We start from the raw sequence: 25,327 nt of genomic DNA, 5'->3' as shown, positions 1-25,327 counted from the left end.
ATTTTTTTCTTTCTTTCTTTCTTTCTTTTTTTTTTTTTTTTAGGTATTTTATAGTCTCCAGTGTGTTAGAAAAATGTAGTCTCTTGGTTGGCATATAGCACAAGCAAATATTTGTGTACCGTAGCATCTAGGGTATTTACTTAAATTGCTTTTTTGAAAATAATTCACTGGGAAGTCCAAAAGGCATTTAGTGTGTATAACTTTCTGCCAGTTTTTTTTTTTTTCGTTGCTCTATCATTGGTTACTTAGATATAAGAGTCTCTGTTTCTGTTAAATTGCCACCTTACTGGAGTGAAATATGTTTCGGTTCTGATCTGTGCGCTACCACTAAATCAGAGGAGCAGATGATGGAATTAGATGGGAACTAGAAATAGATAGTTAGGTTGTGGGAATTAAGCCTAAAATTTCTTAAAGCATTGATTTGCGTTTTAAGTGTTATCCCCTTGACCCTAAAATTTTCATACTTTTCCTTGTCAGTATTACAAACGAAAGAAAGAAAAAGAATGTTCAATATTACTGCTAAAAGTAGAGTTCATGTTTTTTGTTTGGTGAGTTCAAATAATGAAGTGAAAAATGTTCAGACAAAATTAGAACTTGCTTTAGGGCACAATCAATATAGCATTTTAACAAGCTTAGTGTGTTTAGAAAATACATATTGTATAAGATTCTCAAACATTCTGATTCTATTACGACTGCTAACTATAGCAGCAAATGTAACAATATACTTAGTCAATAAACATAAAACTCTGATTAAACCATAATTAAATTTTTAGAAAGGTTACCTAAAAACTATGAATAAAATATATTTTTACGTTAGCTCAGCAACAAAATGTATGGCCAGTGAAACTTTAGAGTGGCAGAGAAAAGTGTATATGGGATTAAATTACAGAATGGATTTTTACCACAAACACATGTACTAAGTTTCGGTACACATTTATTTCTTTTCACTTTTAACTTTTTTTGAAGGTAATTCCTAGTGAGCGTGGCAGGGTACAAGAGCTGTAGTAACTGACTGTCAGGGCAAATGAGAAGTTTCCCTGCATCCCTGGGAGCCCAAGTGGACAGTTTCAGGGCCCTGCCTCCCTCCATTCTACCCAAAGCACAGGCGGTGCTCAAATCCTGGTGGTCGCATTTCTGTTTGTCCCCAGCAGCAATGAAATATAGCTGGGTATGGTGGGTATCACTGTCCTTGTTTGACCCTGTGAAGAGACTGAAACACCAAAATTAATGGATTTCCCTGAGGATTCAAAGCAAGACAAGGATAGAACCACCACTGAAACTCATACTTTCTTATTTATCCCTTTGTAGTGCCCTTTCTGGTGAATAGTTACTTTTGGTTCTGTGAGGAACTAAGTATGTGCAACTGTAAGAATTTCTGCTGGCCTGTTCAACCAAATATCCTACAGTTGTACTTTTTAATTTTATTTTTATTTTTTTGTATCAGGCACATGTACCTGTTCAGATGACCCATATGAACAAACCCTGTCTTCTTTCTTCCCTCCTTCCCTAGAACTTGTTATCTTGGAAGTAACGGTGATTAACCAAATGCTAAAAATGTTAATGCTTTCCAGCATATGATTCTCCTAAATTAGATCTTTGGGTTTTTCCCTTGTCCATGACTTTATGAGTGCATTTATGTGTGTATTAAAATCATTTTTGGGGAGTGCTTGGGTGTTCAGTCAGTGAAGCATCTGACTCTTGATCTTGACTCCGGTCAATATCTCCCTGTTCATGAGTTCAAGCCTACGCTAATCAGCACAGAGCCTACATTGGATTCTCTCCCTCCCTCTCTCTCTGCCCTCCCCCACTTGTGCCCTCATGCTCTCTCTGTCTCTCTCATTCTTTTTCTCAACAATAAATAAATGAACGTTAAAAAAAAAAAAGAAGTGGGGTGCCTGAGTTAAACGTCCAACTCCTAATTTCACCTCAGGTTGTGATCTCATGGTTGTGAGATCAAACCCCACCGTGGGCTTTGCGTTGACAACGTGGAGCCCACTTGGGGTTTTCTCTCTCCCTCTCTCTCTCTGCCCCTCCCCTTCACACACACACACACACACACACACACACACACACACACACACACATCCTCTCTCGCTCGCTCAAAATAAATAAATACACGTTAAAAATGTTTAAATAAATCATTTTGGGGGATCTTGTTGCTGTTTTTGGCTGCTGGTCTTTTTAAAGAAGTTCGTTTTTCTCCTCCCACATGGACTCCTTTCTCTCTCCCTACCCCCCCCCCCCCGCCTTAAAAAAAATTTTTTTTTTTAACATTTATTTATTTTTGAGAGAGACAGAGTGCAAGTGGCGGAGGGGCAGAGAGGGAGACACAGAATCTGAAGCAGGCTCCAGTCTCTGAGCCGTCAGCACAGAGCCCGATGTGGGGCTCGAACCCACGAACGGTGAGATTGTGACCTGAGCCGAAGTTGGACACAAAGTCAGACGCTCAAGCAACTGAGCTCCCCATCCCTTTCTCCTCCCCTTAACCTTTAAAAATATATGTGACATCTTTAAACCTTAGTCTTCTGAATGGATTTGAGAATAGCATTTTCTCTTGACTAATCTCAAGGGACTGTATAAACACAATGTCGCTTCATGTTTGAAGAGCACGATCTAATACATTTTATATAGTTTTGGAAGCCACTAGCTCAGAAAGAGTGTGGTCGGATTGAATTTGGAGTCCAAATGCTTTTTCTTGTTTTGTCCAAAATGTAGCTCCTCAACACAGGCACAGTGCTATGTGCAGGCAAATCACTCAGATTCCTTCTTGTTATAGATTTAAAGATGACTGTCCCCAGATGGTGGAAGGTATGATGGTGGTTTGAGTGTTGCTCAATTTTTATGTGAAAGGAAAAGTCCTTTCTGGCTTGTTTTGACCTAGTCATGATACACCCATTTCAGGAAGTCTGCTATGCACAAAAGTGCACAAAATGAAGATAAAGTGCCTCTCTCCAGCCTGACAAAAGCCATTCCTTTGCAGAATGGTAGCTGCAGTGAAAGTAAATAAATGAATGGACAGCAATCACAGCCTAGTTGATGAAACTGTTCAATTAAAGCACAGGCATTTACATGGTGTAATTTCCCTAAATTGCCAATGAGCCCCTTTAGACACAACCAGTGTTCAAATTGATTTCAGCATTGATTTTGGCTGAAGCTGATAAATTTCTGCTTGTTAGTTAAAGTAATTTTGCAGAAGACTTTGTACTGCGGTATTGAAGTGTTCATTTAGCTGATGGTTAAAAGAGGAGTTATTTACAGAGGCCTCTACTGTTGTTCTGAGATGGGACAATTCCCCAATCATCTTTTACTTTTAATTTTTTAGGCTTCAGTATACCAATCAATAGGTGATTGAAACTGATTAAAACTTATCCAACCAGCTGCCTATGGCAGTTTAATTAGAAGCTGGATGATTCTTAAATTAAAGTTGTCTTGTTTTCATTGCATAGCCATCTTCCAGAAGAGTAAGAGACTAACAGTGCTGAAAACTTCAAGTCTCGCTTTATTGAGGTATCTCACAAATGTTCAGTCACATGGTAGCTATTCCTAAGGCAACTCAAAAATGTATTCAGAGGCTTTGGCCGTTATAGAGATTACAAGTAATAATATACGTACTTGTTAGTCAAGGAATTTTGTTTTTCAGGCCAAGGGATAACCTGTAACGTAATGAGGTATGTGAAAGAACAGCTATTGGTGATGTAGATCTTATTTCATAAGCAAGATGGACACTTGAGCTGAGTTTTTAAATTCTGCCATGCAGGAGAAAGCCAGCAATCATGATACACTATGCATCTCTGTGCTGAAAACCATCAGCTTTGAATTTATATTTTTATTTTGTTTCGAGGTCTTGATTAAAAATCAATCTCCAGTGAATAAAAACGAAATGTTGTTATACAAGTACATGTTGACTTTTCAACAATATTGTGGACAGGGTTATAAAAGAGAAATTTTTGCTTCGGAAAGATTCCCCATTCTCATTTTCTCTAGTGTGGGACTTTTTCTTGAGTTTTTAATGGAAATGGGTTCATATTTCTGTCATAGGGGACATATTACATCTGGTACTACAAGGAAGAAAGGAATAAATGGCTCACTTTTCAGAGGTGCATTTACTCTTTGACCCACTAGGGTACTATTTAGTGTTCTAGGAGAGGTAATTTAGTAAATAGTACCCCAGTGGCCTGAAAAAGTTAATGCAACTCTGAAAAGTGAGTCATTCAATCGATTTTCCCTATTGCTTTTTAAACATCGACATGGACCATATCCAGAGAACCTTGAAGACAACTTGAGTTAGAGGATCTAGAAGCAACCAGTTTACGTTCACACAGGCTCATTGAGGCACACACTAGATTTGGCTTCAAAGGACTGGAGTCCACATCCCACAACAGTGCTTATCAGATCAGAATCTTGAAGCAGTTCTTGATCTCATCAAACTTTGCTTTTCTTACCTGTAAAGTAAGAATAATAAGAAATTTTTGTGCAAATCAAATAGCTTCTGTCTATAAAAAATATAAGCTATAAAAGCATAATAGAATATTCGTTACTAGTTTATGGAGGTTTTCTGAAATAGCCATCTTTGTGTCTGATTTTAGAAAGTGTTTTATTGTTAGCTTTCCACAAAGAAACTGTAAGCAGATACCTCATTGTAATCAAATCATTTCAGGAGAGAAATTTCCCAGGTCGTTAATCCTCAGTGTGTTCCTGTTTTTCCCCACACGAATTGCCTAAATCATGTATTTCTCTCATTCTCACCATTCAGCTTTATATGTCATGGCTCTCTGTTTTGTCCATCACATTCTTTCCAAACCTTTGATCAAGAGATCACTGTAATTGTAGCTTCCTTGATCTCCAAGGTATTTAGGCCATATATTAAAAGACATTACTCTAGTTGATGTGGGGAGTGTTAAAGGCTTGAACCAGGCCACATCAACTTACGGAAGAAATATGGAGGCAGTGGTGACAACACTAACTGAGGCAGGTGTGGGAGCAAAAAGGGGTGTGTAACCAGAGTAATTAGAATAAGAAATGACAGAATGTAGGGCCACAGTAGCTTTTCTCTGACTGGAACTCTTTCTAACCCTGCCAGATTCCATGTATCATAGGTTAGCAACCAGTACCCTATGGATGATCAGCATCTTGAAAGAGTTGTTAATATCTGTAACCTAATAACATGTTTGATTCGATTCTTAAACAATCGCCGGCGGGGGTGAGGGGGGGAGGCTCTATTGCTTAACCATAAATTATTTTACAATCAGTAGTCAAGCATTTGTAATAGGTTTTTAGGCAGAACGAAGTTTGGCATAGACTGCTATTTGAACTCGGACAGTTTACATAAAAAAGCTTCTTTTTACAACTGCTATTTACTTTGGATTTCCTATTTTAACAGCTAAAGCCTGGCTAATGTGTTTATCTATTATGGAAGGCAACAACTGTCAGTGTTGATTTCCCTGAAACTATTTGATTTTTTTTCCTGTGGATGGCTATTTTAGTATGTGACATATTGGTAAAATCCACACCCAAAGAAGTGTACCACGAGAACAAATTTCTCAAAAGATCAAGGAATAAAACAAAATTTTCATGAACTGAATCACAGCTAATTTACATGTGGTTACTGAAAATGTGTCACTGAATTAAAAGATGATATCCAGGGGTATTAAAAGTTAATCTCACAAGATAACAGAAGATTTTTGTTTGTGTATTTATGTATATATTCACACACATTTATGCACTTGACCTTTATAAAGACAAAGAACTGCTTTTCACTTGTTTGCTGTTGGCTTCAGAATCATTCAGCCTTACAGTCTTTTGGCATAATTTAATAGAATCAAGGCTCAGGTCCTTATTTTATTTAATTAAAAAAAATTTTTTTATTGAGAGTGAGAGAGACAGAGTGCCAGTGGTGAGAGAGGCAGAAAGAGAGAATCCCAAGCAGGCTCCATGCTCAGCACAAGCCCGACATGGTGGTTGGCTTATTCCCACAACTGTGGGATCATGACCTGAGCTGACGTCAAGAGCCGGATGCTTAACCAACTGCGCCACCCAGGCGTCCCAGGCTTCTTATTTTTAAAGAGGAGACTCAAAGGACATCTCCTCAGGCCAAGTGTCTCCTTGTGGTGTTGTTAACCCTTTAATTTCCATCAGGTCCTGTCTTTTCTTTTGTGCCAAGGCTATAAAATCTTTAGGTGGAAAAACTTCTGAGTTGGAAAAAGACTTCTATTTGTTATTCTAAATCTACATAAAATCAGAGTTACTTTTTTTTTTTTGGTGAATAAATAAAATATATAACGAGCAAGGAAACAGCATCTATAAGTATGGAAACTGATGATCTTATATCGGATAAGGTATATGATGTATGGTATTGACCTTAATGGATACTAATTTTTTAAATAAAGAAATAGATTTAATAATTAAATCTGAGGGGCACCTGGGTGGCTGTCAGTTAAGCACCTGACTCTTGATTTCTGCTCAGGTCATGATTTCCCGGTTTGTGAGTTCGAGGCCCGCATTGGGCTCCACACTGACAGTGCGAAACCTGCTTGGGATTCTGTCTCTGTCCCCTTCTCTCTCTCTTTCTTTCTCTCAAAATAAATAAAAAAATAATTAAATCTGAGTATGGTCAACTCTAACTTTCTATGCTAATGAGAATTAAGAGTTGTATAGATAATTAAAATGGGTAACTAATAAAAAAAATCTCATTTTAGATAGTGATTTGTCTCCTCCCAGTCATACTTTTTGTCCTAATGAATTAGATCTCAGAGAGGTTTCTCTTTCACCTTGTCTCCTTTATTCTGCCCTACCTCTGACGCACATGTTGGACATATCTCTGTGGCATTTAAAGAACAGAGGAGCAAGGAATCCAGCATATCCCAGAAGCTTTGAAATCGTTGCCTGAAAAACAGCGTGATTTTGTCATATAGAAAAGCCATTACTATGGCCGAAGCGAGCGAGTAACAGCAAGTGCATTTGTAACTTTTATTTATTTAAAATAGTCTGTGCTCCGTTTCTTTTTTGCCTTGTACGTATCCTGTGAGAGATCCAGGGAGCAGCATAGATAAATATCATGTTCTTTCTTGCTTACCTAAGATAAGACCATCCCTTTCTGATTACTGGTTACTTCTTAAGCCAAATCCTAACTATGGTTTTCATCATTTTAGTGACTGGATTCCTTTCTTAGGTTTCCCATTCATTTGGAGAATTTTCCAACAATGATAGCCCTCTATAAATAATTCACAGAGTAATTGTGTTCCTCTTTTCACTAACCTCTGCAGTATGTTATGTGAGAAGTAGAACTTACGTCAGTGGTGTTTACTCCACATGGTGTATGAAAGACGGTCTCTCTCCTGCACAGGACAGGGACCGTGGAGCCCTGGTTTTGCCACTGTGATTAAAAGTTATCACACATGCAGTTACTCTTGAGATCCTTGTTCCAAGGGGCAAAAACAGGGAAAGGTGTTTGTTTCCCTATTCATTTTAATGACCATTTTGCTAGCAAATTGGTATTTCTAACATATCAGTTTTACTGAACCTTGAAATATTTACAGTCATATTGTAGGCCAGCCCCTCCGTTCTGAAATTATATCCTACCTCACAATCGGTAGAGAAGCACAGATCCTCCCTGTTATAAATTTTTTTCTGCTCACAATTGAAAATAATTTGATTAGAGCGTGTATAGAAGTTAATGTGCAGAATAGTGCTGTAGAAATTAGTTGCCTACTTTAATTGTATGAGATTGTACAAGCTTTATGAGAAAATATATGATCAGCTCTAGGTTATTTATTTTATGAACAGGAGTCAGCTGGGACGATTGATATTTTTTTGGTTCTCCTAGAACTTGAAATTCTAAGCGTAAATAATTTCAGTAAACATTGTAAAATACAGATGCAGTTGATCTTAGGCATGACATAAATTTGTGTGGGAGTCCAGATGTTGGAAAATGAACACAGGTTGTTTCTCCCTTATGTCCTGTGTGAATGTAGGACTTCTTAACAGTTTGTTTTGAAATTTTTCTTTTCCTTACACACTTCTTAGATTCTTAGAGATTCTTAAAGATTCTTAGAGAAATTCAGTTTATTCACCAGACTGATGTGTCTTTTAACAAATTCTCATTAGGATTTATATGAAAGTGAGCCCACCTTTTTTAGCCTTGTATATATTGTATTAGACCCTTCTTTAAAATTTCAAAAACCCATAACAGAATTAATTGCATTTGTCCCCAAGTATGGCTTTGAAATCAGTCACGTGATTTTTTTGAGTCCCTACTCTAGGCAAGTTCCTAGTGTGGGGAGTAACCCCAACCTTCAGGGCCTCAGGGACACCATTCCCGGGTTCTGTTGCTGGCTGACTGTGTGCACTGTTTCATCTCCTTTACTGGTTTCTTCTCATCTCTCCGACTTCTGAATTTGGACTGCCTCGGGTTCAGTCCTCAGACCTTGTCTCTAATTAATTTATTTCCTAAGAGAGCTCTTGTGGTTCCATGGCTTTGCGTATCATTCATATGTTGATGAAACCCAAAAGCACATCTCCTACATAGTCCTTTGCCCTAAACTTCAAACTCCTATCTCATTACCAGTTGGACGTCTTTTACGCATGTCAGAATTACCCAAAATTGAACTCTTGATTTCCCCTGAAAGCTGATCCTTCTGCAGTTGTTCCGGTCTCAGTAAATGGAAACTCTCTTCTACAAGTTGCTCGTGATAGAAACTTTGCAGGCACTCTTGATCCTTATTTTTCTCTCAGACCGTCCACCAAATTTACTCACAAATCCTGTTGGCTCTTCCTCAAAACTCCTTTAAGATACCAGTCTAAAAGATACCACTCTTTTCCTACCAGTGAAGTCTAAGCCACTATTATCTCTTGCTAGGATTATTTCAGCAACCTCCCATCAAGTCTCCCAGTCCCTGTCCTTGGTTTCCCTGCAATGTGTTCTCTCCATCTAGCAGCCAAAGCGATCTAAAATATAAACTCTCTCCCCTCCTGCCGTGGCCTCTCAGAATAATAGTTGGAGTTCTCACCATGGCCTAAATGGTACTACACAGTCTGTCTTCCCATTACCCTTCTGACCTTGTCTTGCACAGCTAGCTCTGTTATTTATTCCACCTCTACCTCAGGACCTTTGAACTTGCATCTCCTCTGCCTTGAGTCCTCTTCTTTCAGATGTCTAACTTTGGTGTGGTCCCTTACTGCTCAAATGTAACCTGATGAGAGACATTCCCTGATGTCCTTCCTACCCCTAAAAAAAAAAAAAAATGCTCCTAATCTTGGCCACTTGTCACTTGGTCCTTACTTTTATTCTTTTTAATTGTACTTTCCCTACCTGACATAATTGTGTAGTTATTTGACTATGGTCAGTCTTTCCTCTAGAACGTAAACTCTTAGAGCAGGGACTGTGGTTTGTCCTCTGTCCCATCCACAATGCCCATTCATTGTGCTTGGCAATTGGGAGACATACATTTAAGTATTTGTTAACATATAAACTAAGTTTCTAGGAGGAAAGGGTGTCATATACTGTAGTAGCAGTTGGAGATACAGAAATGAATAAAATGGACCTTGACACTGCCCATGAAACTTAAAGTAGGAGAAGACATAGGCCCTATATTAAGAATTTACTATCGTATTTAATTAGTAATTAGAGTTTATAACATGGTTAAATAAAGCATACGCTGGTGAAGTGAAACAATGACTTTGAAGAGAAACAATAATTCATAAAAGCAACATGTGAAGTATTGTAAGGCATTAGAGTAGTTGATGCCAATGGATAAATTCAACCATGTAGAGGTGCATGGGTGGCCCAGTTGGTTAAGTGTCCCAACTCTTGCTATCGGCTCAGGTCGTGATCCTGCTGTCATGGGATTCAGCTCCACGTCAGGCTTTGTGCTGAGTGTGGATCTTGCTTGGGATTCTCTCCCCCCGCATTCTCTTTTCCCCTCCCCTGCACACTTGTGTGTGTGCATGCTCCTCTCGCTCACTCTCAAAATAAATAAATACAAAAAATCCAACCACACAAACCACAAGGTAGAGAATCTGGTAGGTGGAATTTTAATGTATTCTTTTCTTGAATCCCACCTTCTACATTCACACATATCCTGAACTAACCTTATTGTAAACTATTCTCTATGGGTATGCTGTCTGTACTGGAAATAGCCCAAGGGCTGACTTGAGATAGACCCAAATTTGAATCCTGTATTTGCCACTCATGAGCTCTTATTAACTTGGATGAGTTTCTTTCTTTTTTTTTTTTTTTTTAATTTTTTAACCTTTATTTATTTTTGAGACAGAGAGAGACAGAGCATGAACGGGGGAGGGGCAGAGAGAGAGGGAGACACACAATCGGAAGCAGGCTCCAGGCTCTGAGCCATCAGCCCAGAGCCCGATGCAGGGCTCAAACTCATGGACCGCGAGATCGTGACCTGAGCTGAAGTCGGACGCTTAACCGACTGAGCCACCCAGGCACCCCTGGATGAGTTTCTTAATACCTTAATATTCCAGAGTCTGTTTTTATTATTATCTTTAGTGGCTTATGATACATCATAGGGGAGTTTGAAGATGTCTGTAGACTCTTAGGAATTGCCAATACCCCCCGTTTTCCCCCCTTCTGCCTTCTCCTGACTACCCCTTTATTTATTAACTCCTAAATATTTGAGTAGCTACTGTATGCTACGTATTATGCTAGGGATTGTTGAATGAAGTAAATGTGGTTTCTGCCTTCATGAAGCTAAAAAGTACAGGATTATATAGTCTAAAGCTGACTAGGTAAAGTTCCTCTGTTTTTGTTAATAAATATACCATAACTCTGTCATCTTAACTTAAAATTTTAGGTTTATTTTGCTCATTCCCACATTTTATAAATACTCTCTGACCGAAGTCTTTTGTATCTTTTTTCTCCCTTTCCACATCCACAATTACTACCCGAGTTCATACCACCACTACTTGCATAGACTATTGTAGCAGCTTTCTAAATGCTCCTTGCCCTTTCTGGTTTCTCCTCCTTTTTAACAGTATTGTGGTAATCTGCAGCCAGAGTAAAGTTTAAAAAATTTTTTTAAGTTTATTTATTTATTTTTGAGAATGACAGAGACAGTGTTAGTGGAGGAGAAGCAGATAGAGAGAGGGAGAGAGAGAATTCCAAGCAGGCTCCGCATCAGCCTGACATGGGGCTCAAACCCACGAAACCATGAGGTGACTTGAGCCAAAACCAAGAGTCAGACACTTAACCAGCTGAGCCACCCACGCGCCCCCCGTAGAGTAAGGATTTTATGGGGCTCCTGGGTGGCTCGGTCAGTTAAGCGTCCAATTTCAGCTCAGGTCATGATCTCGCCATTTGTGGGTTCGAGCCCTGCATCAGGCTCTGTGCTGACAGCTCAGAGCCTGGAGCCTGCTTAGGATTCTGTGTCTCCCCCTCTCTCTGCCCCTCCCCTGCTCATGCTCTGTCTCTCTCTGTCTCTCAATAATAAATAAACATTAAAAAAATTTTTTTTAAGTTAAGGTCTGATCATATCACTCATCTATCCAAAAACCTTCAGTGGCTTTGTATTGGTCAGCAAATTGGGTACAGCAGAAGTTAAACAACAGTACCAAAAGCTGAAAGACAATGGTATCCTTAAAAGACTATGAGAAAATACTTGTCTCAGTTAAAGTGTCATTTAAGAGTGAGGGTAAAATAAATACACCTTCAGAAATTAATAAAAAGAATGTGTGTGTGTGCATACGTGCACGTGTGTAGGCAGAGAGAGAAAGATAAATAGGGGGAGGAGGACGTGTTAGTTTATTACTGGGAAGTACTTTAGCTACAACGAAACTGAATCCAAAAAGGAGTAAAATGAAAGAAGGAATGGTGACTAGATAAACCTAACTATATAAATTTTTTTTTCAATGTTTATTTTTCAGAGAGAGAGAGAGAGAGAGAGAGACAGAGCACAGGCAGAGGAGGCGCAGAGAGAAAGAGGGAAACACAGAATCCGAAGCAGGCTCCAGGCTCTGAGCTGTCAGCACGGAGCCCAACACCGGGTTCGAACCCATGAACAGCGAGATCATGACCTGAGCCAAACTTGGATGCTTAACCAACTGAGCCACTCAGGCGCCCCAGATAAACCTGACTATACAAAACAACAATAGTAGTGATTAGTTCAGGGACATCAAAATGAAGTCAAACAAAAAGACTGGACAAAATAATGTAAAGTGAGAAGGGCTAATTGGAATTAAAATATTCTAAGATTTTTATATTGTTTGAGAGAAGGATAAAGATAGCAATTAACTTACTATTTTGTTAAATCAGGGGTGATTATTAAAAATTGTATAAGTAATAACTAAAAGGCAAAGAATGGATGTAGAATTCCAAAACAAATAGAAGGAAGAAAAAGGTAATAATCCAGTAAAGTAGAGAGAGAGAAGTGTAAAGTAAATGAATTGGTGGTAGGAATAGATCCAAATGTATTAGTAATCACAGCAAATATAAACAGACAATAAATATCAGCAATTACAATAAATATATTGCCAATTAATAGGTTGGTTAGATTGAACTTTTAGAAATAAAGCCATGTGCTATTTTAGACTATTTTAGGATACATTCCTAAAACAAAGACAGAGAAAGGTTGGAGGGCTCCTGGGTGGCTCAGTCTGTTGAGCATCCGACTCTTGATTTTGGCTGAGGTCATGACCCCAGAGTCATGGGATCGAGCTCCATGTCAGGCTCCACACTGAGCATGGAACCTCCTTAAGATTCTATCTCAGCCCCTCTTCCGTTCTCATCTGGGTTCTCTCTCTAAAAACAAACAAAAGGATAAATAAATTTAAAAGCAGAGAAAGGTTGAAAGGGAAAGATGGGGAGAAGGTACCAGGAAAAACTAATCAAAAGAAAGCTGTGGTTACGTTAATATAATAGAAAAAAAGTCCTTAAGGCAAAAAGTATTATTAGAGATAGAAAAAACTACTATATAATGATAGAAGAAGAGGACTGTGATTACATAACAGCCCAGAACTTACATGTAACTAATAACAATCTTAAGATACGTAAAGCAGAAATATTCAGAAGTACAAGGAAAATTTGGTAAATTCAGTCATAGTGGGATAATGCCTCTCAGTATTCAGTAGATTAATCAGACCAAAATTAGTAAGGATATAAAAGATTTTAACATCACATTTAACAGGTTAGTTACATAGTCATATATAGAACTCTTCATCATTTGGGGTGCCTGGGTGGCTCAGTTGGTTAAACGTCTGACTCTTGATTCAGCTCAGGTCATGATCTCGCAGTTTGTGACTTTGAGCCCCACGTTGAGCTCTGCACTGACAGCGTGGACCCTACTTATTTCTCTCTCTCCTTTTCTCGCTACCCCTCCCCTGCTCTTGCATGCATGCCTTCTCTCAACATAAACAAATAAACATTAAAAAAAAAAACCTTCATCAATCAAATGAGAATATAAATTATTTTCAGGTACAGAAAATTTAACTTTTAAAAACCATACTAGGGCACAAGGCAAGTCTCACTGAAGTTTGTAACATATAGATCACTTTTTCTGACTATGGTAGTTAATTTAGAAATCATTAATAAGGGGTGCCTGGCTGGCTTAGTCAGTAGAACACGTGACTCTTGATCTTGGGGTCGTGAGTTCAAGCCCCACGTTGGGTGTACAGCTCACTTTAAATTTTAAAAAGTTGAAAAAAAAAGAAATTATTAATAAGTTAACCTTCTCCTACATTCGGAAATTAAAATGCACACATCTGAATAACTTATAAGTCATATATTATAATGGAATAAGAACACAACTGATCAAAACCATATATGAATGCTCATGTGATACAGTCATACCTAAAGGGTAGTTTTTTGTATAAACATTAGAGAAGAATAACTGGATATTAATAGGCTTAACATCTAACTCAAGAAAAAAATTAAAAAAAAAATTTTTTTTAACATTTATTCATTTTTGAGACAGAGGGAGACAGAGCATGAATGGGGGAAGGTCAGAGAGAGAGGGAGACACAGAATCTGAAACAGGCTCCAGGCTCTGAGCGGTCAGCACAGAGCCTGATGCGGGGCTCGAACTCACGGACCGCGAGATCATGACCTGAGCCTAAGTCGGACGCCCAGCCGACTGAGCCACCCAGGCGCCCCCTCAAGAAAAAAATTTTTGATGTCAGGGGTTAATTCCAAAGAAAGTGGAAGGAAAGAAACTTAGAAAGAAAAATCAAAATTCAAGAAACAACTCAAAACCAACAGCTGGTTCCTTGGAAAGATTGAGCACGTGTTACAGAAAGAAGGCACAAATAACAAAATTTGGGTGAAAAAAGGAGACATGATTCTAGACAGAGCAGAGATTTTTAGGAGGATACAATGAAAATTTTATGATAAAATTAAAAACAGAAATTGAACAGTTTCCTAGAAAAACTTTAAACTGCCTTAAGAAAAATAAAAAACAAAAATAGATCTGTAGCAATTAAGGAAATGTATTCATTTATTCATTCAACAAATACTCATAAAATGCGCCCAGCACAGTTTTAGGCACTGGAGATACAGCAGGGAACAAAAAAACAGAAGTACCTGTTTTCATGGAGCTTGCTTTCTAGCGGTGGCAGACAGATAATAAATTAATAAACGATGTTAGGTGTTGATAAATTTCTATGAAGAATAAAGAAGGAGAATGAGCTTTTTAATCTCAGATAGTCAAAAAAGTAACTTTGGACCTGAAGTAAGTGATGGAGCAAGCCAGGTGGAAATTGGAGGAAGAGTGTCCCAGGCCTGAGGAGTAGGTACGAATAGCCTGAAGCAGGAGGATGTTTGGAGGAGCAGAGTGAGTAGTGTAGATAAGGGAGATTGGCAGCAGCAGAGCTCAATGAGTAACCAAGGAGTCCTTCTAAGACTTTTGATTCAACAGTTGGAAATCTACCCTTAAAGTGGGGATGATGATAATAACTTCTCCTCCTGTTATATGTCGAACTATATCTCAGTAAAGCTGGGGAAAAATAATTCCTACTCCTAAGACTATGGAATCAATTAATTAAATGCATGTAGAATTCTATCCAAGTGACAGATTTTCTTTTCACCCATAAGTAGTATTCATTTTTTCAAACATTTATTAGGTACGGAGCACCTCCCATGGGCCAGGACTCATGCAAAGTATAAAGAATGCAAAGATGATTAGGACATGGTAGTGTTCCCTGCCCAGTATGGGAGATAGATGGAAACAATTTTCTGCAGTGTACTAGGTGTTATAACAGATACTAAAGACTGAAGACTAGGAGAGGCCTCAAATTTTTATTTTATCTTCTAAGAGTGTATATTAAAAGAAGGTATGTGAATTTTTAAGGTAGCTTATATTAACAGTAATTAACAAAAGCTTTCCTGTTAACAGAAGAATGAAAATTAGGCTTCTCATTTAGCAACAATGATTGGCAGGTGGTGTTTCTGCTGAGATGAACACCGAATGTGGTACTATCTGTAGTGAAAATAGGCTTTGGTAACGGGCAAGAGATAAACATGGTAAGAAATCTAGACCTTAAATCATGGTATAGTCCTAGCATTTTAGGTGACTGATTCTTTGTCTTCAGCAAGTTGGTTCTACATGAAATAATACAACTTGCTTTTCTTAACTAAAAATGATACACTGCAGCCTTTTTCCAGTCTTCTTTCCTAAAGCTTTATTAGCCTTCTTTTGTAGAGCACACAGCCTGACTCTTAAAGCACAGAGAGAACTCTTACTCTTTCGGTTTTAGCAGGTTTTATTCTTTTTTTTTTTTTTTAATTTTTTTTTTTAATTTTTTTTTTTTTAATGTTTATTTTTGAGACAGAGAGAGACAGAGCATGAATGGGAGAGAGGGAGACACAGAATCGGAAGCAGGCTCCAGGCTCTGAGCCATCAGCCCAGAGCCTGACGCGGGGCTCGAACTCACAGACCGTGAGATCGTGACCTGAGCTGAAGTTGGACGCTCAACCGACTCAGCCACCCAGGCGCCCCTCCAGGTTTTATTCTTAAAACACCTAGCTGCTCTGAAAACTTCCCAGGATCCTGACATTTAATGCATGCTTACTATGTGCCAGGCCTTGTCCTCAGTGCTTTACCTGCACTTATCTTCTTGAATCCTCACAGCCCTGTAGGTGGGGACCAATTTCCGCTTTCCAGACTTGAGACACAGTGAGGTTTTCTAACAATTTAAGTTCACATTAAGAAGTGGCCGAGCTGGAACATGCAAAAGAATGAAACTAGACCCTACTCTTTCACCATGTACAAAAAACCCCGCAAAATGGATTAAAAACCTAAAATCCTTGAAGAGCACAGGCAGTAATTTCGCTGACATCGGCCATAGCAACATGTTTCTAGATATGTCTCCTGAAGCAAGGGAAACAAAAGCAAAAATAAACTATTGGGACTACATCAAAATAAAAAGTTTCTGCACAGCAAAGGAAACAATCAACAAAACTAGAAAGCAACCTACAGAATGAGAGAAGATATTTGTAAATGACATCTGACAAAGGGTTAGTATCCAAAATATATAAAGAACTTATACAAATCAACACCCCCCAAAACAAATAATCCAATTTAAAGATGGGCAGAAGACATGAACAGACATTTCTCCAAAGAAGACATCCAGATAGCCAGCAGACACATGAAACGATGCTCAACAAAACAAAACAAAACTCAACATCACTCTCCATCAGGGAAATGCAAATCAGAATCACAATGAGCTATCACTTCATGCCTGTCACAATGGCCAAAATTAACAACACCAGAAACAACACATTTTGGCAAGAATTTGGAGTGAAAGAAACCCTCTTATACTGTCAGTAGGAACACAAACTGGTGCAGCCACAGTGGGAGACAGTACAGAGGTTCCTTGAAAAATTAAAAATAGAACTACCCTACAATCCAGCAGTTACACTGTTAGGTATCTACCCAAAGAATGCAAAAATACTAATCCAAAGGGATACATACACCCTGGTGTTTATAGCAGTCTTATTTACAGTAGCCAAATTATGGAAACAGACCCAAGTGTCATCGACTACTGAATGCATAAAGAAGATATAGTATGTCTCTGTATATATACACACACACAGACACACACACACTGTAGAATATTATTCAGCCATAAAGAATGAAATCTTGCCATTTGCAACAACATGGATGGAGCTAGAGAGTATAATGCTAAGTGAAATAAGTCAGAGAAAGATAAATACCTTATGATTTCACTCATATGTGGGATTTAAAACAAAGAAGCAAAGGGAAGAAAGATAGAGGCAAACAAAGAAACAGCCTCTTAACTATAGAGAACAAACTGAAAGTTACCAGAGGGGAAGTGTGTACGGGGATTAAGGGGTGCACCCGTGACGAGCACCAGGTATTGTATGGAAGTGTGGAATCACTATATTGTACACCTGAAACTAATATTACACTGTATCTTAACTAACTAGAATTTAAATAAAAACTAAAACAAAAACAAAAACAAAAGAAGTGGCAGAGCTGGGATCAAAACCTGGACAGTGACTAAGAGCCTACACCCTTCGCTCTTCTCCCTCTCATGGTAGGTTGACAGTGCTTGCAGAATGCTTCTTTGTCTGGAGACATTCAGATGTGGTGGTCCTCAGCCTGACTGAAATAGGTCGCACCTTTTAAGTTTTGAATTATGAGCTTCCCTGCCCTAGAATGCCGTTAAGAAAACTTGCACATCACCACATATTTCTTTTAGGTCCTAAAATGTGTGTATTCTGCCACAGTTCCAATCTTGGCCTTGCCGTTGATTGTTAAGTTGGGACAAGTTTTTTCACCCTGGCTTTTGGGTGTAGCCAATGTAAAAGGAAAGGATTAGATTAGACAATTCTTTATATTACCTACCATCTCAATAAATTATCTGATTCTGTACCAAAATTAAAAGTTGATGCCAACTTTTTGTCTAGTCATCTAAAACCTATTGTTCCAAATGAAAAAAGAAAGTAAGAAAATACAGATAGTAAGTGTTGCCCTCTGTTACCCATCTCCTTGTTATTTTAAATACTCAAAAAATTTATGCCAGGCTACTAGTTTGTGCCTTGCAAAAGTGTATATGTTGTTGTGTGCTCAATTTTAAGGGCTGGGACTGTTCCCAGAAGGTCTGTGCTGGTCACAAACAAACTGGAACACTCAAGGACTCAGCACTCAAAATATAACATAAAAATGCTTCCTTCATGCACTCATTGGAACAGGTAATTACTGTAGCAACAATAAACTAATTTGAAGTGTTAGCTGTTAATTAAAACAATGCAGAGGTGTATAGTTGTCTTTTGGTGTAACCAGAGCCTCCATTCAAACTTCATTAATCACTTTATAGTTAATGTGTTGGGGAAGGTCAAGACAATTGAGATGCAGTATCTGTTGAAAGTAAACAAATTCCTTTTCTCCAGGTAGAATGCCATTTGCAAAGTTAAGGGACACGTTCAACTCATGACTGGCCTTGCCTTTGTCATCCACTTCTCCCTGATGATTAAATGTTAAACTGGTACTGTCATTGCACTGTAAACCAAACCTCCCAGCATCTTTATTGCTCGAAATTGAACCCAAACTTCCACGGATGAATTAGCGTGCGTCATAATTAAATCATCAAGCCTCCCCCTTTTAATTCACTTGGAAATAGGAGACCTTTCTTTTGGAAAAGACATCGGCCTTCTTGACAAGCTAATTAAGTTGCCAAACTGTCCAGTACAGTGTATACATTAGACTATCTTCTAGTCATCTCCTTATCACTGCTGTTGGTCTCAAACGTCCAAGTGTTGCTTGTTGTCCAAAGTAGCACCGCGGTTCTTTTTGCAACTTTTGAATCCTTGTGTATGCATTCAACTGTTCTATCTTCATATTTTAGTCCTTCGTTAGGAATTCTAATATGCAGCATTTTTTAAGTATATTTATTCATTTTTTAACATGAAATTTTAATATGAAATTGTCAAATTGGTTTCCATACAATACCCAGTGCTCATCCCAAAAGCTGCCCTCCTCAGTACCCATCACCCACCCTCCCCTCCCTCCCACCCCCCATCAACCCTCAGTTTGTTTTCAGTTTTTCAGAGTCTCTTATGCTTTGGCTCTCTCCCTCTCTAACCTCTTTTTTTTTTTTCTTAAAGTGGAAATTGGAAGAATTTCTAGTATACAAGGGGAAAACAATATATTGTTATCTTACATATTATATTACCTACATTCGCACAGAATAAGGTTATTAACTTCCTTCAAATCACCTTTCAGATTAGCATAATCTAACAACTTCTCTGTCAGGCAGTGACAATACCACAATGTTAGTTTTTATATACCAGTCTATCGTATGAGTTCAGATCTATCATGAGTCGAATCATGACCTGAAATGTAGCTTCACATTCTAAAAGTCTTATGTTAACATAGATAATAAATTAAATGGTAATTTGTCTAAAACCAGTATATTATAGGGGTTCCTCTTATAAAATGTATACCACTTGATGCAAAGTGTAAAATTTTTTAAATTTCAGTTTTATAAATGCAAGAGTATTTATGTATACTAGAGAGGTTGATATTTAGAGAAAGTCTTTAGACACCTTACAGGTTAAAGAACTCTTAAGTAAGGTGAATAGTTGCCGCTTAATTTTTATAATCTTGCCTTTCTTTAAGTGAGATACACTTGGGTTTCTTTACAATTAATTGTTAAAGGCTAAGTTTACTTTCCGTAGTCCACTCAAATAGGAAAAGCAGAACAAATTTCTTGTAACACTAATATATAGGTATATACATATATAGATATGTGTATATCTACATACATATACACACATATATATACATATATAGATATACACATATCTATATATGTATGTTTTTTCTAGTATTACCTGAATTTGTAACATTTTATGTGTGAAAATTTACAAACACTTGATGGTTCTTAATAATGAAACCATTTTTATGAGTCAGTCACTTAAAAAACACTTGTCAGTGATTGCAACAGGCCAGTAAATTTACTAAAATTCTAAAATTTGAATTACATACTTCAAATAAGTGAATTTTACATATATAATTGCACCTCAATAAAGCTGTTAAAAAATTTGTCAGAGCAGCCACACAGATATTTCTGCTGAAACAACAGAAACTGATATTTTCATTTTGATAATAGTAGAATATAGGTTTTGTTTAAGAAATGAGCAATTTTTTCTACTGAGTCATTGCCAAGTAAACTATCGGGAGCCTGGTAAATATATTTTGCAACTTGGCAGGTAAAGTCAGGGAATTCCTAGGAAGCTAACTTCCACTGTCCCACATCTTCCCTGCCCAAACACCTTAACACAGCTGGGTGAGAAGAAGAACAATCTGATTTTGGCCAATTTGCAAAATCCTCTGCAGTGCAAGATTTTAACTCTTGCAAACCGATTGTTTATTTATACTTTTATGGACTTGCAAGAACAGTGCTTGTTTATACTGTGTGGTTTGTTAAGACACTTTTATATAAGACGGATTGTCCCTGGATAATGGTCAGAATGTACCTTCCTTGCAGAACGTGTGTGAAAGGCCACATGTCACTTAAATACAAAAGGTCTTGATGAGAAGTAATGGGGTTTTGTTTCTGCAAACCCGATTTTTTTATTCCTTTTCACAAATGAGTGTGTTTCTTTTCCTTGATTTAAATTGTCATTTCACTGTATCTAATCATTTGAGCTTGTCTCTTTTCTAAAGCTTTTTTAATATTGAGAGATGCTAAAATTAGGAAAAGATGAACCACATACTTGAGCCTGATAAGTCTGTGATTTCTTATATGAATTTATATCTTAAGCCATAGCTAATCCCATGTGTTTTGAGATGATTTTGATGAAATGTAGAGATTTAGTTTACCTGTATATATAGTTGAAGTACACAAAAGGAAAACCTCCCACTTTACAAATGGCTCCGCACAGTGTTTAGCCGAAGACTTAGAAGATTCCCACGCACACAGTCATGGTCAGTTGTGAGGATCTGGAGGCAGAAGACTTGGGTTTGAGGTGTCGTTCTGCCACTTACCGACTCTGTGCCCTTGGGAAAACTGCTTAGCTTCTCTGCCCTTCGGAGATCTCAGTCTCTAAAAGGAAGATAATAATACCCACATTACCTCAGAGGGTTATTTTCAGGTAATGTATAGTAAATCGTTGTATAAACCATTAAGCTCGATAGAAACATCTATTGCTCATGTTATGAGTGTTCTTTGAAAGTATCACATATCCCATTGCTGGCAGATATGTTCTAATTTATATTTACATCCTTAACCATTCTGTAGGTTGTTTAGAATCCCAAGTGATTTTGTCATGTTTTTTTCTTCCCATAGAGCATATCATGTCCCAAGTGGGAAAATATTAGCTGTAAAGGTAAGTGCTGGATATGTTTTATGAAATTCATGAAGTTCTTAATGCTCACTACTTTGTCCTTCTCCGGTTAGCTTTGAGTCACAGTTATTGTGAAAGAGGAGATGAAAGATTTGGATGGTAGGTTATGGAAGCTTTGGTCCTGCTGTGATAATCAGCTCCTCTCAGGATACCTTCACCAGCTCAAGCACTGTTTTCCTATCTGTTGAGTTATTTGTTCCTTTAGATGTCAGAACCCTTAGATGGTTGTCAATAATATATTTAAAGACAGTCAACTTTAGGTTATTCAGTCCAAGAGAAGGGAGCACCCCTATAAATCATCTAAAAAACTCAACTGTTTGGCCTTGCAAGGGCATTATAATTTCTCATAATTTCATACATTTTGTTTTTTGGGTTTTTTTAAAATTTTTTTTTTCAACGTTTATTTATTTTGGGGACAGAGAGAGACAGAGCATGAACGGGGGAGGGGCAGAGAGAGAGGGAGACACAGAATCGGAAACAGGCTCCAGGCTCTGAGCCATCAGCCCAGAGCCTGACGTGGGGCTCGAACTCCGGGACCGCGAGATCATGACCTGGCTGAAGTCGGACGCTTAACCGACTGCGCCACCCAGGCGCCCCATAATTTCATACATTTTGAATTACACTTAACCTTGGCTAATATTAAAATTCTCATGCATGATTATTTAGTTAGGTATGGCAAGGGGCTAATAGCTATTTCTGAAAAGGATTAAGAGCAATTTTAAAGAAAGGACACATTTAAAACAGAGCTGTTAGAGACTGAATAAATGCAAACAGCAGGTGTTTACAAATATGCTGTCTACCAGACCTGACCATAAAACTGAGCTTTAGAGCAAGGACTATATTGTTGTCACTGTATATTACTAGATTCTATAAAATTTATAAAACATACTAGATGTTGAAGCTGAGTTGATTGAATGAATCATTTAAGAGTAGGTATGATTGAGGTTCCTGGGTGGCTCAGCTAGTTAAGCATTAGACTCTTGATCTCAGCTCAGGTCTTGATCTCAGGGTTGTGAGTTCAAGCCCCATGTTGGACTCCACACTGGGCGTGAAGCCTAGTAAAAAAAAAAAGTAGACATTATTGCTGTGTTGAAACTTCATCTGAGTTGAATGAATGAATGATTTAAGAGTAGATATAGTTATTCTATTTAAACTTTTAGTTTAGCCCTGAGCTTCTTGGCTGCCAATGCAAAATCCAAGTAACTTATTTAATAGTCATACTCTGAAAGAAAGAAATGTGCTATTTCTTCAAAACAGGCAGAGTTTCTTTTATTAAATCTTAGCAGTATGTTATTTAGTTTCTACATATTTAGAGATTTTCTAGACATCTTTCCATTATTGGTTTCTAATTTAAGTCTGTTGTGGTCAGAGAACATACTGTCTATAATTGGAATTATTTTAAGTTTACTGAGATTTGTATTATGGCCCAGGATATGAATTATCTTGGTTAAGTGTTTCCTGTGCACTTGAAAAAAATGTATAGTCTATTTTATAGGGTGTTGTGTAAATGTCAATTAGATCAAATTGGCTGACAGTGTTCAAAATTTCTGTATGCTTTACTGCTTTTTATCTATTTGTTCTGTCAACTGTTGAAAGATGGGTGTGGAAATTCCCAGCAATAATTGTGGATTTGTCTGTTTTTTTCCTTGCAGTTCTTTCATCTTTTACTTCATGTTTTTTGCAAATCTGTTAGGCATATTTAGGAGTGTTATGTCTTGTTGATGAATTGGCCCCTTTATTATTTCATTATAAAGTGACCCTTCTTTGGCCATGATAATATTCTTTGCTCTGAAATCTACATTGTCTGATATTAACATAGATAGCTACTGCAGCTTTATTTTGACTAGTGTTAGCATGCTATAGCCTTTTATTTTTAACCTGTTATGTCATTTTATTTGAGATAAATTTCTTATAGCCAGCGTATAAGGGTCTTGTATTTTAGTCCATTCTCACAATTTCTGCTTTTTAATTGCACCTGCCAGACTGGCTTGTGAGGCTGGTCATCTTGATATACTTTGTTCTTTCCTACCCTAATATCATTTAAAACATTTTTTTTGGAAACTTTTTTAAAAAATTACTTAAACTTACAGAAAAGTTATAAGATGCTTCCTCCAGATTCCTCAGTTGTCAACAGTTAACTACATTTGGTTTAAAAAAATATATATACACACACACACCTTGGTTTGAGAGCGTAATTCATTCTGGAAACATGCTTGTAATCTAAAGCACTTGTATATCAAAGTGAATTTCCCCATAAGAAATAATGCAAACTCAGATGATTTGTTCCACAACCCAAAAATATTCACATAAGAATGATTACAAGTGGCACCTGGGTGCCTCACAGTTGAAGCACCCGACTTTGGCTCAGGTCGTGATCTCACAGTTTGTGAGTTTGAGCCCATGTCAGGCTCTGTGCTGACAGCTCAGAGCCTGGAGCCCACTTTGAATTCTGTGTCTCCCTCTCTCTCTGCCCCACCCCCACTCACACTCTGTCTCTGTCTCAAAACTAAAAAAAAGTAAAAAAATATATATAAAAAAAGAATGATTATAATACTGTAATGTAATACAAAATAATAAAGAAAATATAAAATATAAAGAAAAATAAACAAAAAAACCTTTGTGGCTGGTATGAGGGAGACAAGAGAGAGGAGGATTATTGTGTAGGACGACTTTCACTATTACTAATGGAATCACTGCTATCTATTGGCTCAATGGAATCTTTTTCTGCACGGGAGCCATTGTATATATACACTCACACGGATGTTGACTATGGTACAGTGTTAATAAACTCTTGTCATATACTGTATTTAATGTAACTGGCAATAAGGCAACAGAGGAAGGGGTCTATATCTGCAGTCAGCCTGACCTAGAATGAAGCAAAGCATTCCTAAGCTTACTCTTGTATGGAAAAGCAAAGGACTGTCCATAGGTGCTTTGAAATGACCAAAAATACACAAGTGCCAGTTGTGTGGGCACCTTCCAATGTTCTGAAAAATCACTGACTTCTGCCAAACTGTGTGGCCTGAAACCAACCATCCAAGCATGGGAGATGATCACCCGCAATCCTACGATGAGAGAGAGAGAGAGGGAGAGAGGGAGAGAGGGAGAGAAAACCTTTGGCTCAGTTGTGATCATGTGACATTCAGCATCACGTACTACTCATATTGCAAGCCATCGCTCATTTATCAAGTTAAAATTTATTAGAAGTGTTTGCTCGTGTTGCAGAACATTCACAGAACAAGTTACTTACAAACCAAGGTTTTATTGTGTTTAGGATTTGTTGAGATTCTTGGCTCTGTGGATTTTTAGCCTTCATCAAATTTGGGAAATTTTTAGCCATTATACCTCCTCCCCCAACTTTGGGAACTTAAATTCCATCTGTGTTAGGTTACTTGATGTTGTCCCATACTAAAATGATCCTCTGTTATTTGTTTTAGTCTTTTTTTTCTCTCTAATGTTTCATTTTTGGATAGTTTCTGTTTCAGGTACTCAAGTTTTTATCTACACTGTCTAATCTACTATTACTCTTGTCCAGTGTATTGTTCATCTTAGGCATTGTACTTTTGATCCCTAGAAGTTTATGTGGGTCTTTTTTACATCTTCTGTGTCTTAACATGCTCAGTATTCCTTCTACCTTCTTGTATGTATGTAATGTAGTTATGGAATATGTGGAATATAATTTTATTAATGGTTTTGTCTATTAATTCCAGGGTATGTGTCATTTGGGGTCAGTTTTGACTGATTACTTTTTCTCCTCATTTTGGGTTGTATTTTCTTATTTCTAAAACCTCTTTTTTTTTCTTTTTGAGAGAGAGAGAAGGAGGGTGCAAGTGAGAGAGAGAGAAGAGAATCCCACAAGTGACAGAGAAGTGGGGCTCATGCTCACCCGACCTGAGCTCTCCCGATGCAGGGCTCATGTTCACCCAAAGTGGGTCTCAGTCTCACTCGAAGTGGGACTCGTGCTCACCTGATGCAGGGCTTGTGCTCACTTGATATGGGGCTTGTGCTCAC

General features: G+C 37.8%; 1 protein-coding gene and 1 long non-coding RNA gene across 9 annotated transcripts in view; one reads left to right on the top strand and one right to left on the bottom strand.

Annotated features, from left to right (window-relative positions):
- The window catches only part of MAP2K5 (mitogen-activated protein kinase kinase 5), a 277,702-nt gene that overhangs the window by 68,633 nt on the left and 183,742 nt on the right, over positions 1 to 25,327 (top strand). For all 7 annotated transcript variants that reach the window (XM_019832175.3, XM_019832177.3, XM_019832174.3 and 4 more), the window contains exon 9: positions 21,259 to 21,298. In XM_019832175.3, coding sequence (XP_019687734.1) covers positions 21,259 to 21,298 — 40 coding nt within the window. The remainder of the gene's footprint in view (positions 1 to 21,258; positions 21,299 to 25,327) is intronic.
- On the bottom strand, positions 936 to 25,327 carry LOC111560805. 2 transcript variants are annotated; one of them, XR_002742885.2, is made up of 3 exons: positions 25,203 to 25,327; positions 20,793 to 21,015; positions 936 to 1,210 (listed from the first exon to the last, which is right to left on the bottom strand). It is a non-coding gene; the product is annotated as an uncharacterized LOC111560805 (long non-coding RNA). The 2 variants fall into 2 exon arrangements; XR_006600078.1 differs by lacking the exon at positions 936 to 1,210 and adding an exon at positions 3,495 to 4,442.

This window comes from Felis catus, chromosome B3 (assembly GCF_018350175.1).
Source record: "Felis catus isolate Fca126 chromosome B3, F.catus_Fca126_mat1.0, whole genome shotgun sequence".
NCBI classification, from domain to species: domain Eukaryota; kingdom Metazoa; phylum Chordata; class Mammalia; order Carnivora; family Felidae; genus Felis; species Felis catus.
Note: the sequence above shows the minus strand (reverse complement) of the source record. Positions and strands in the feature narration are given on the sequence as shown.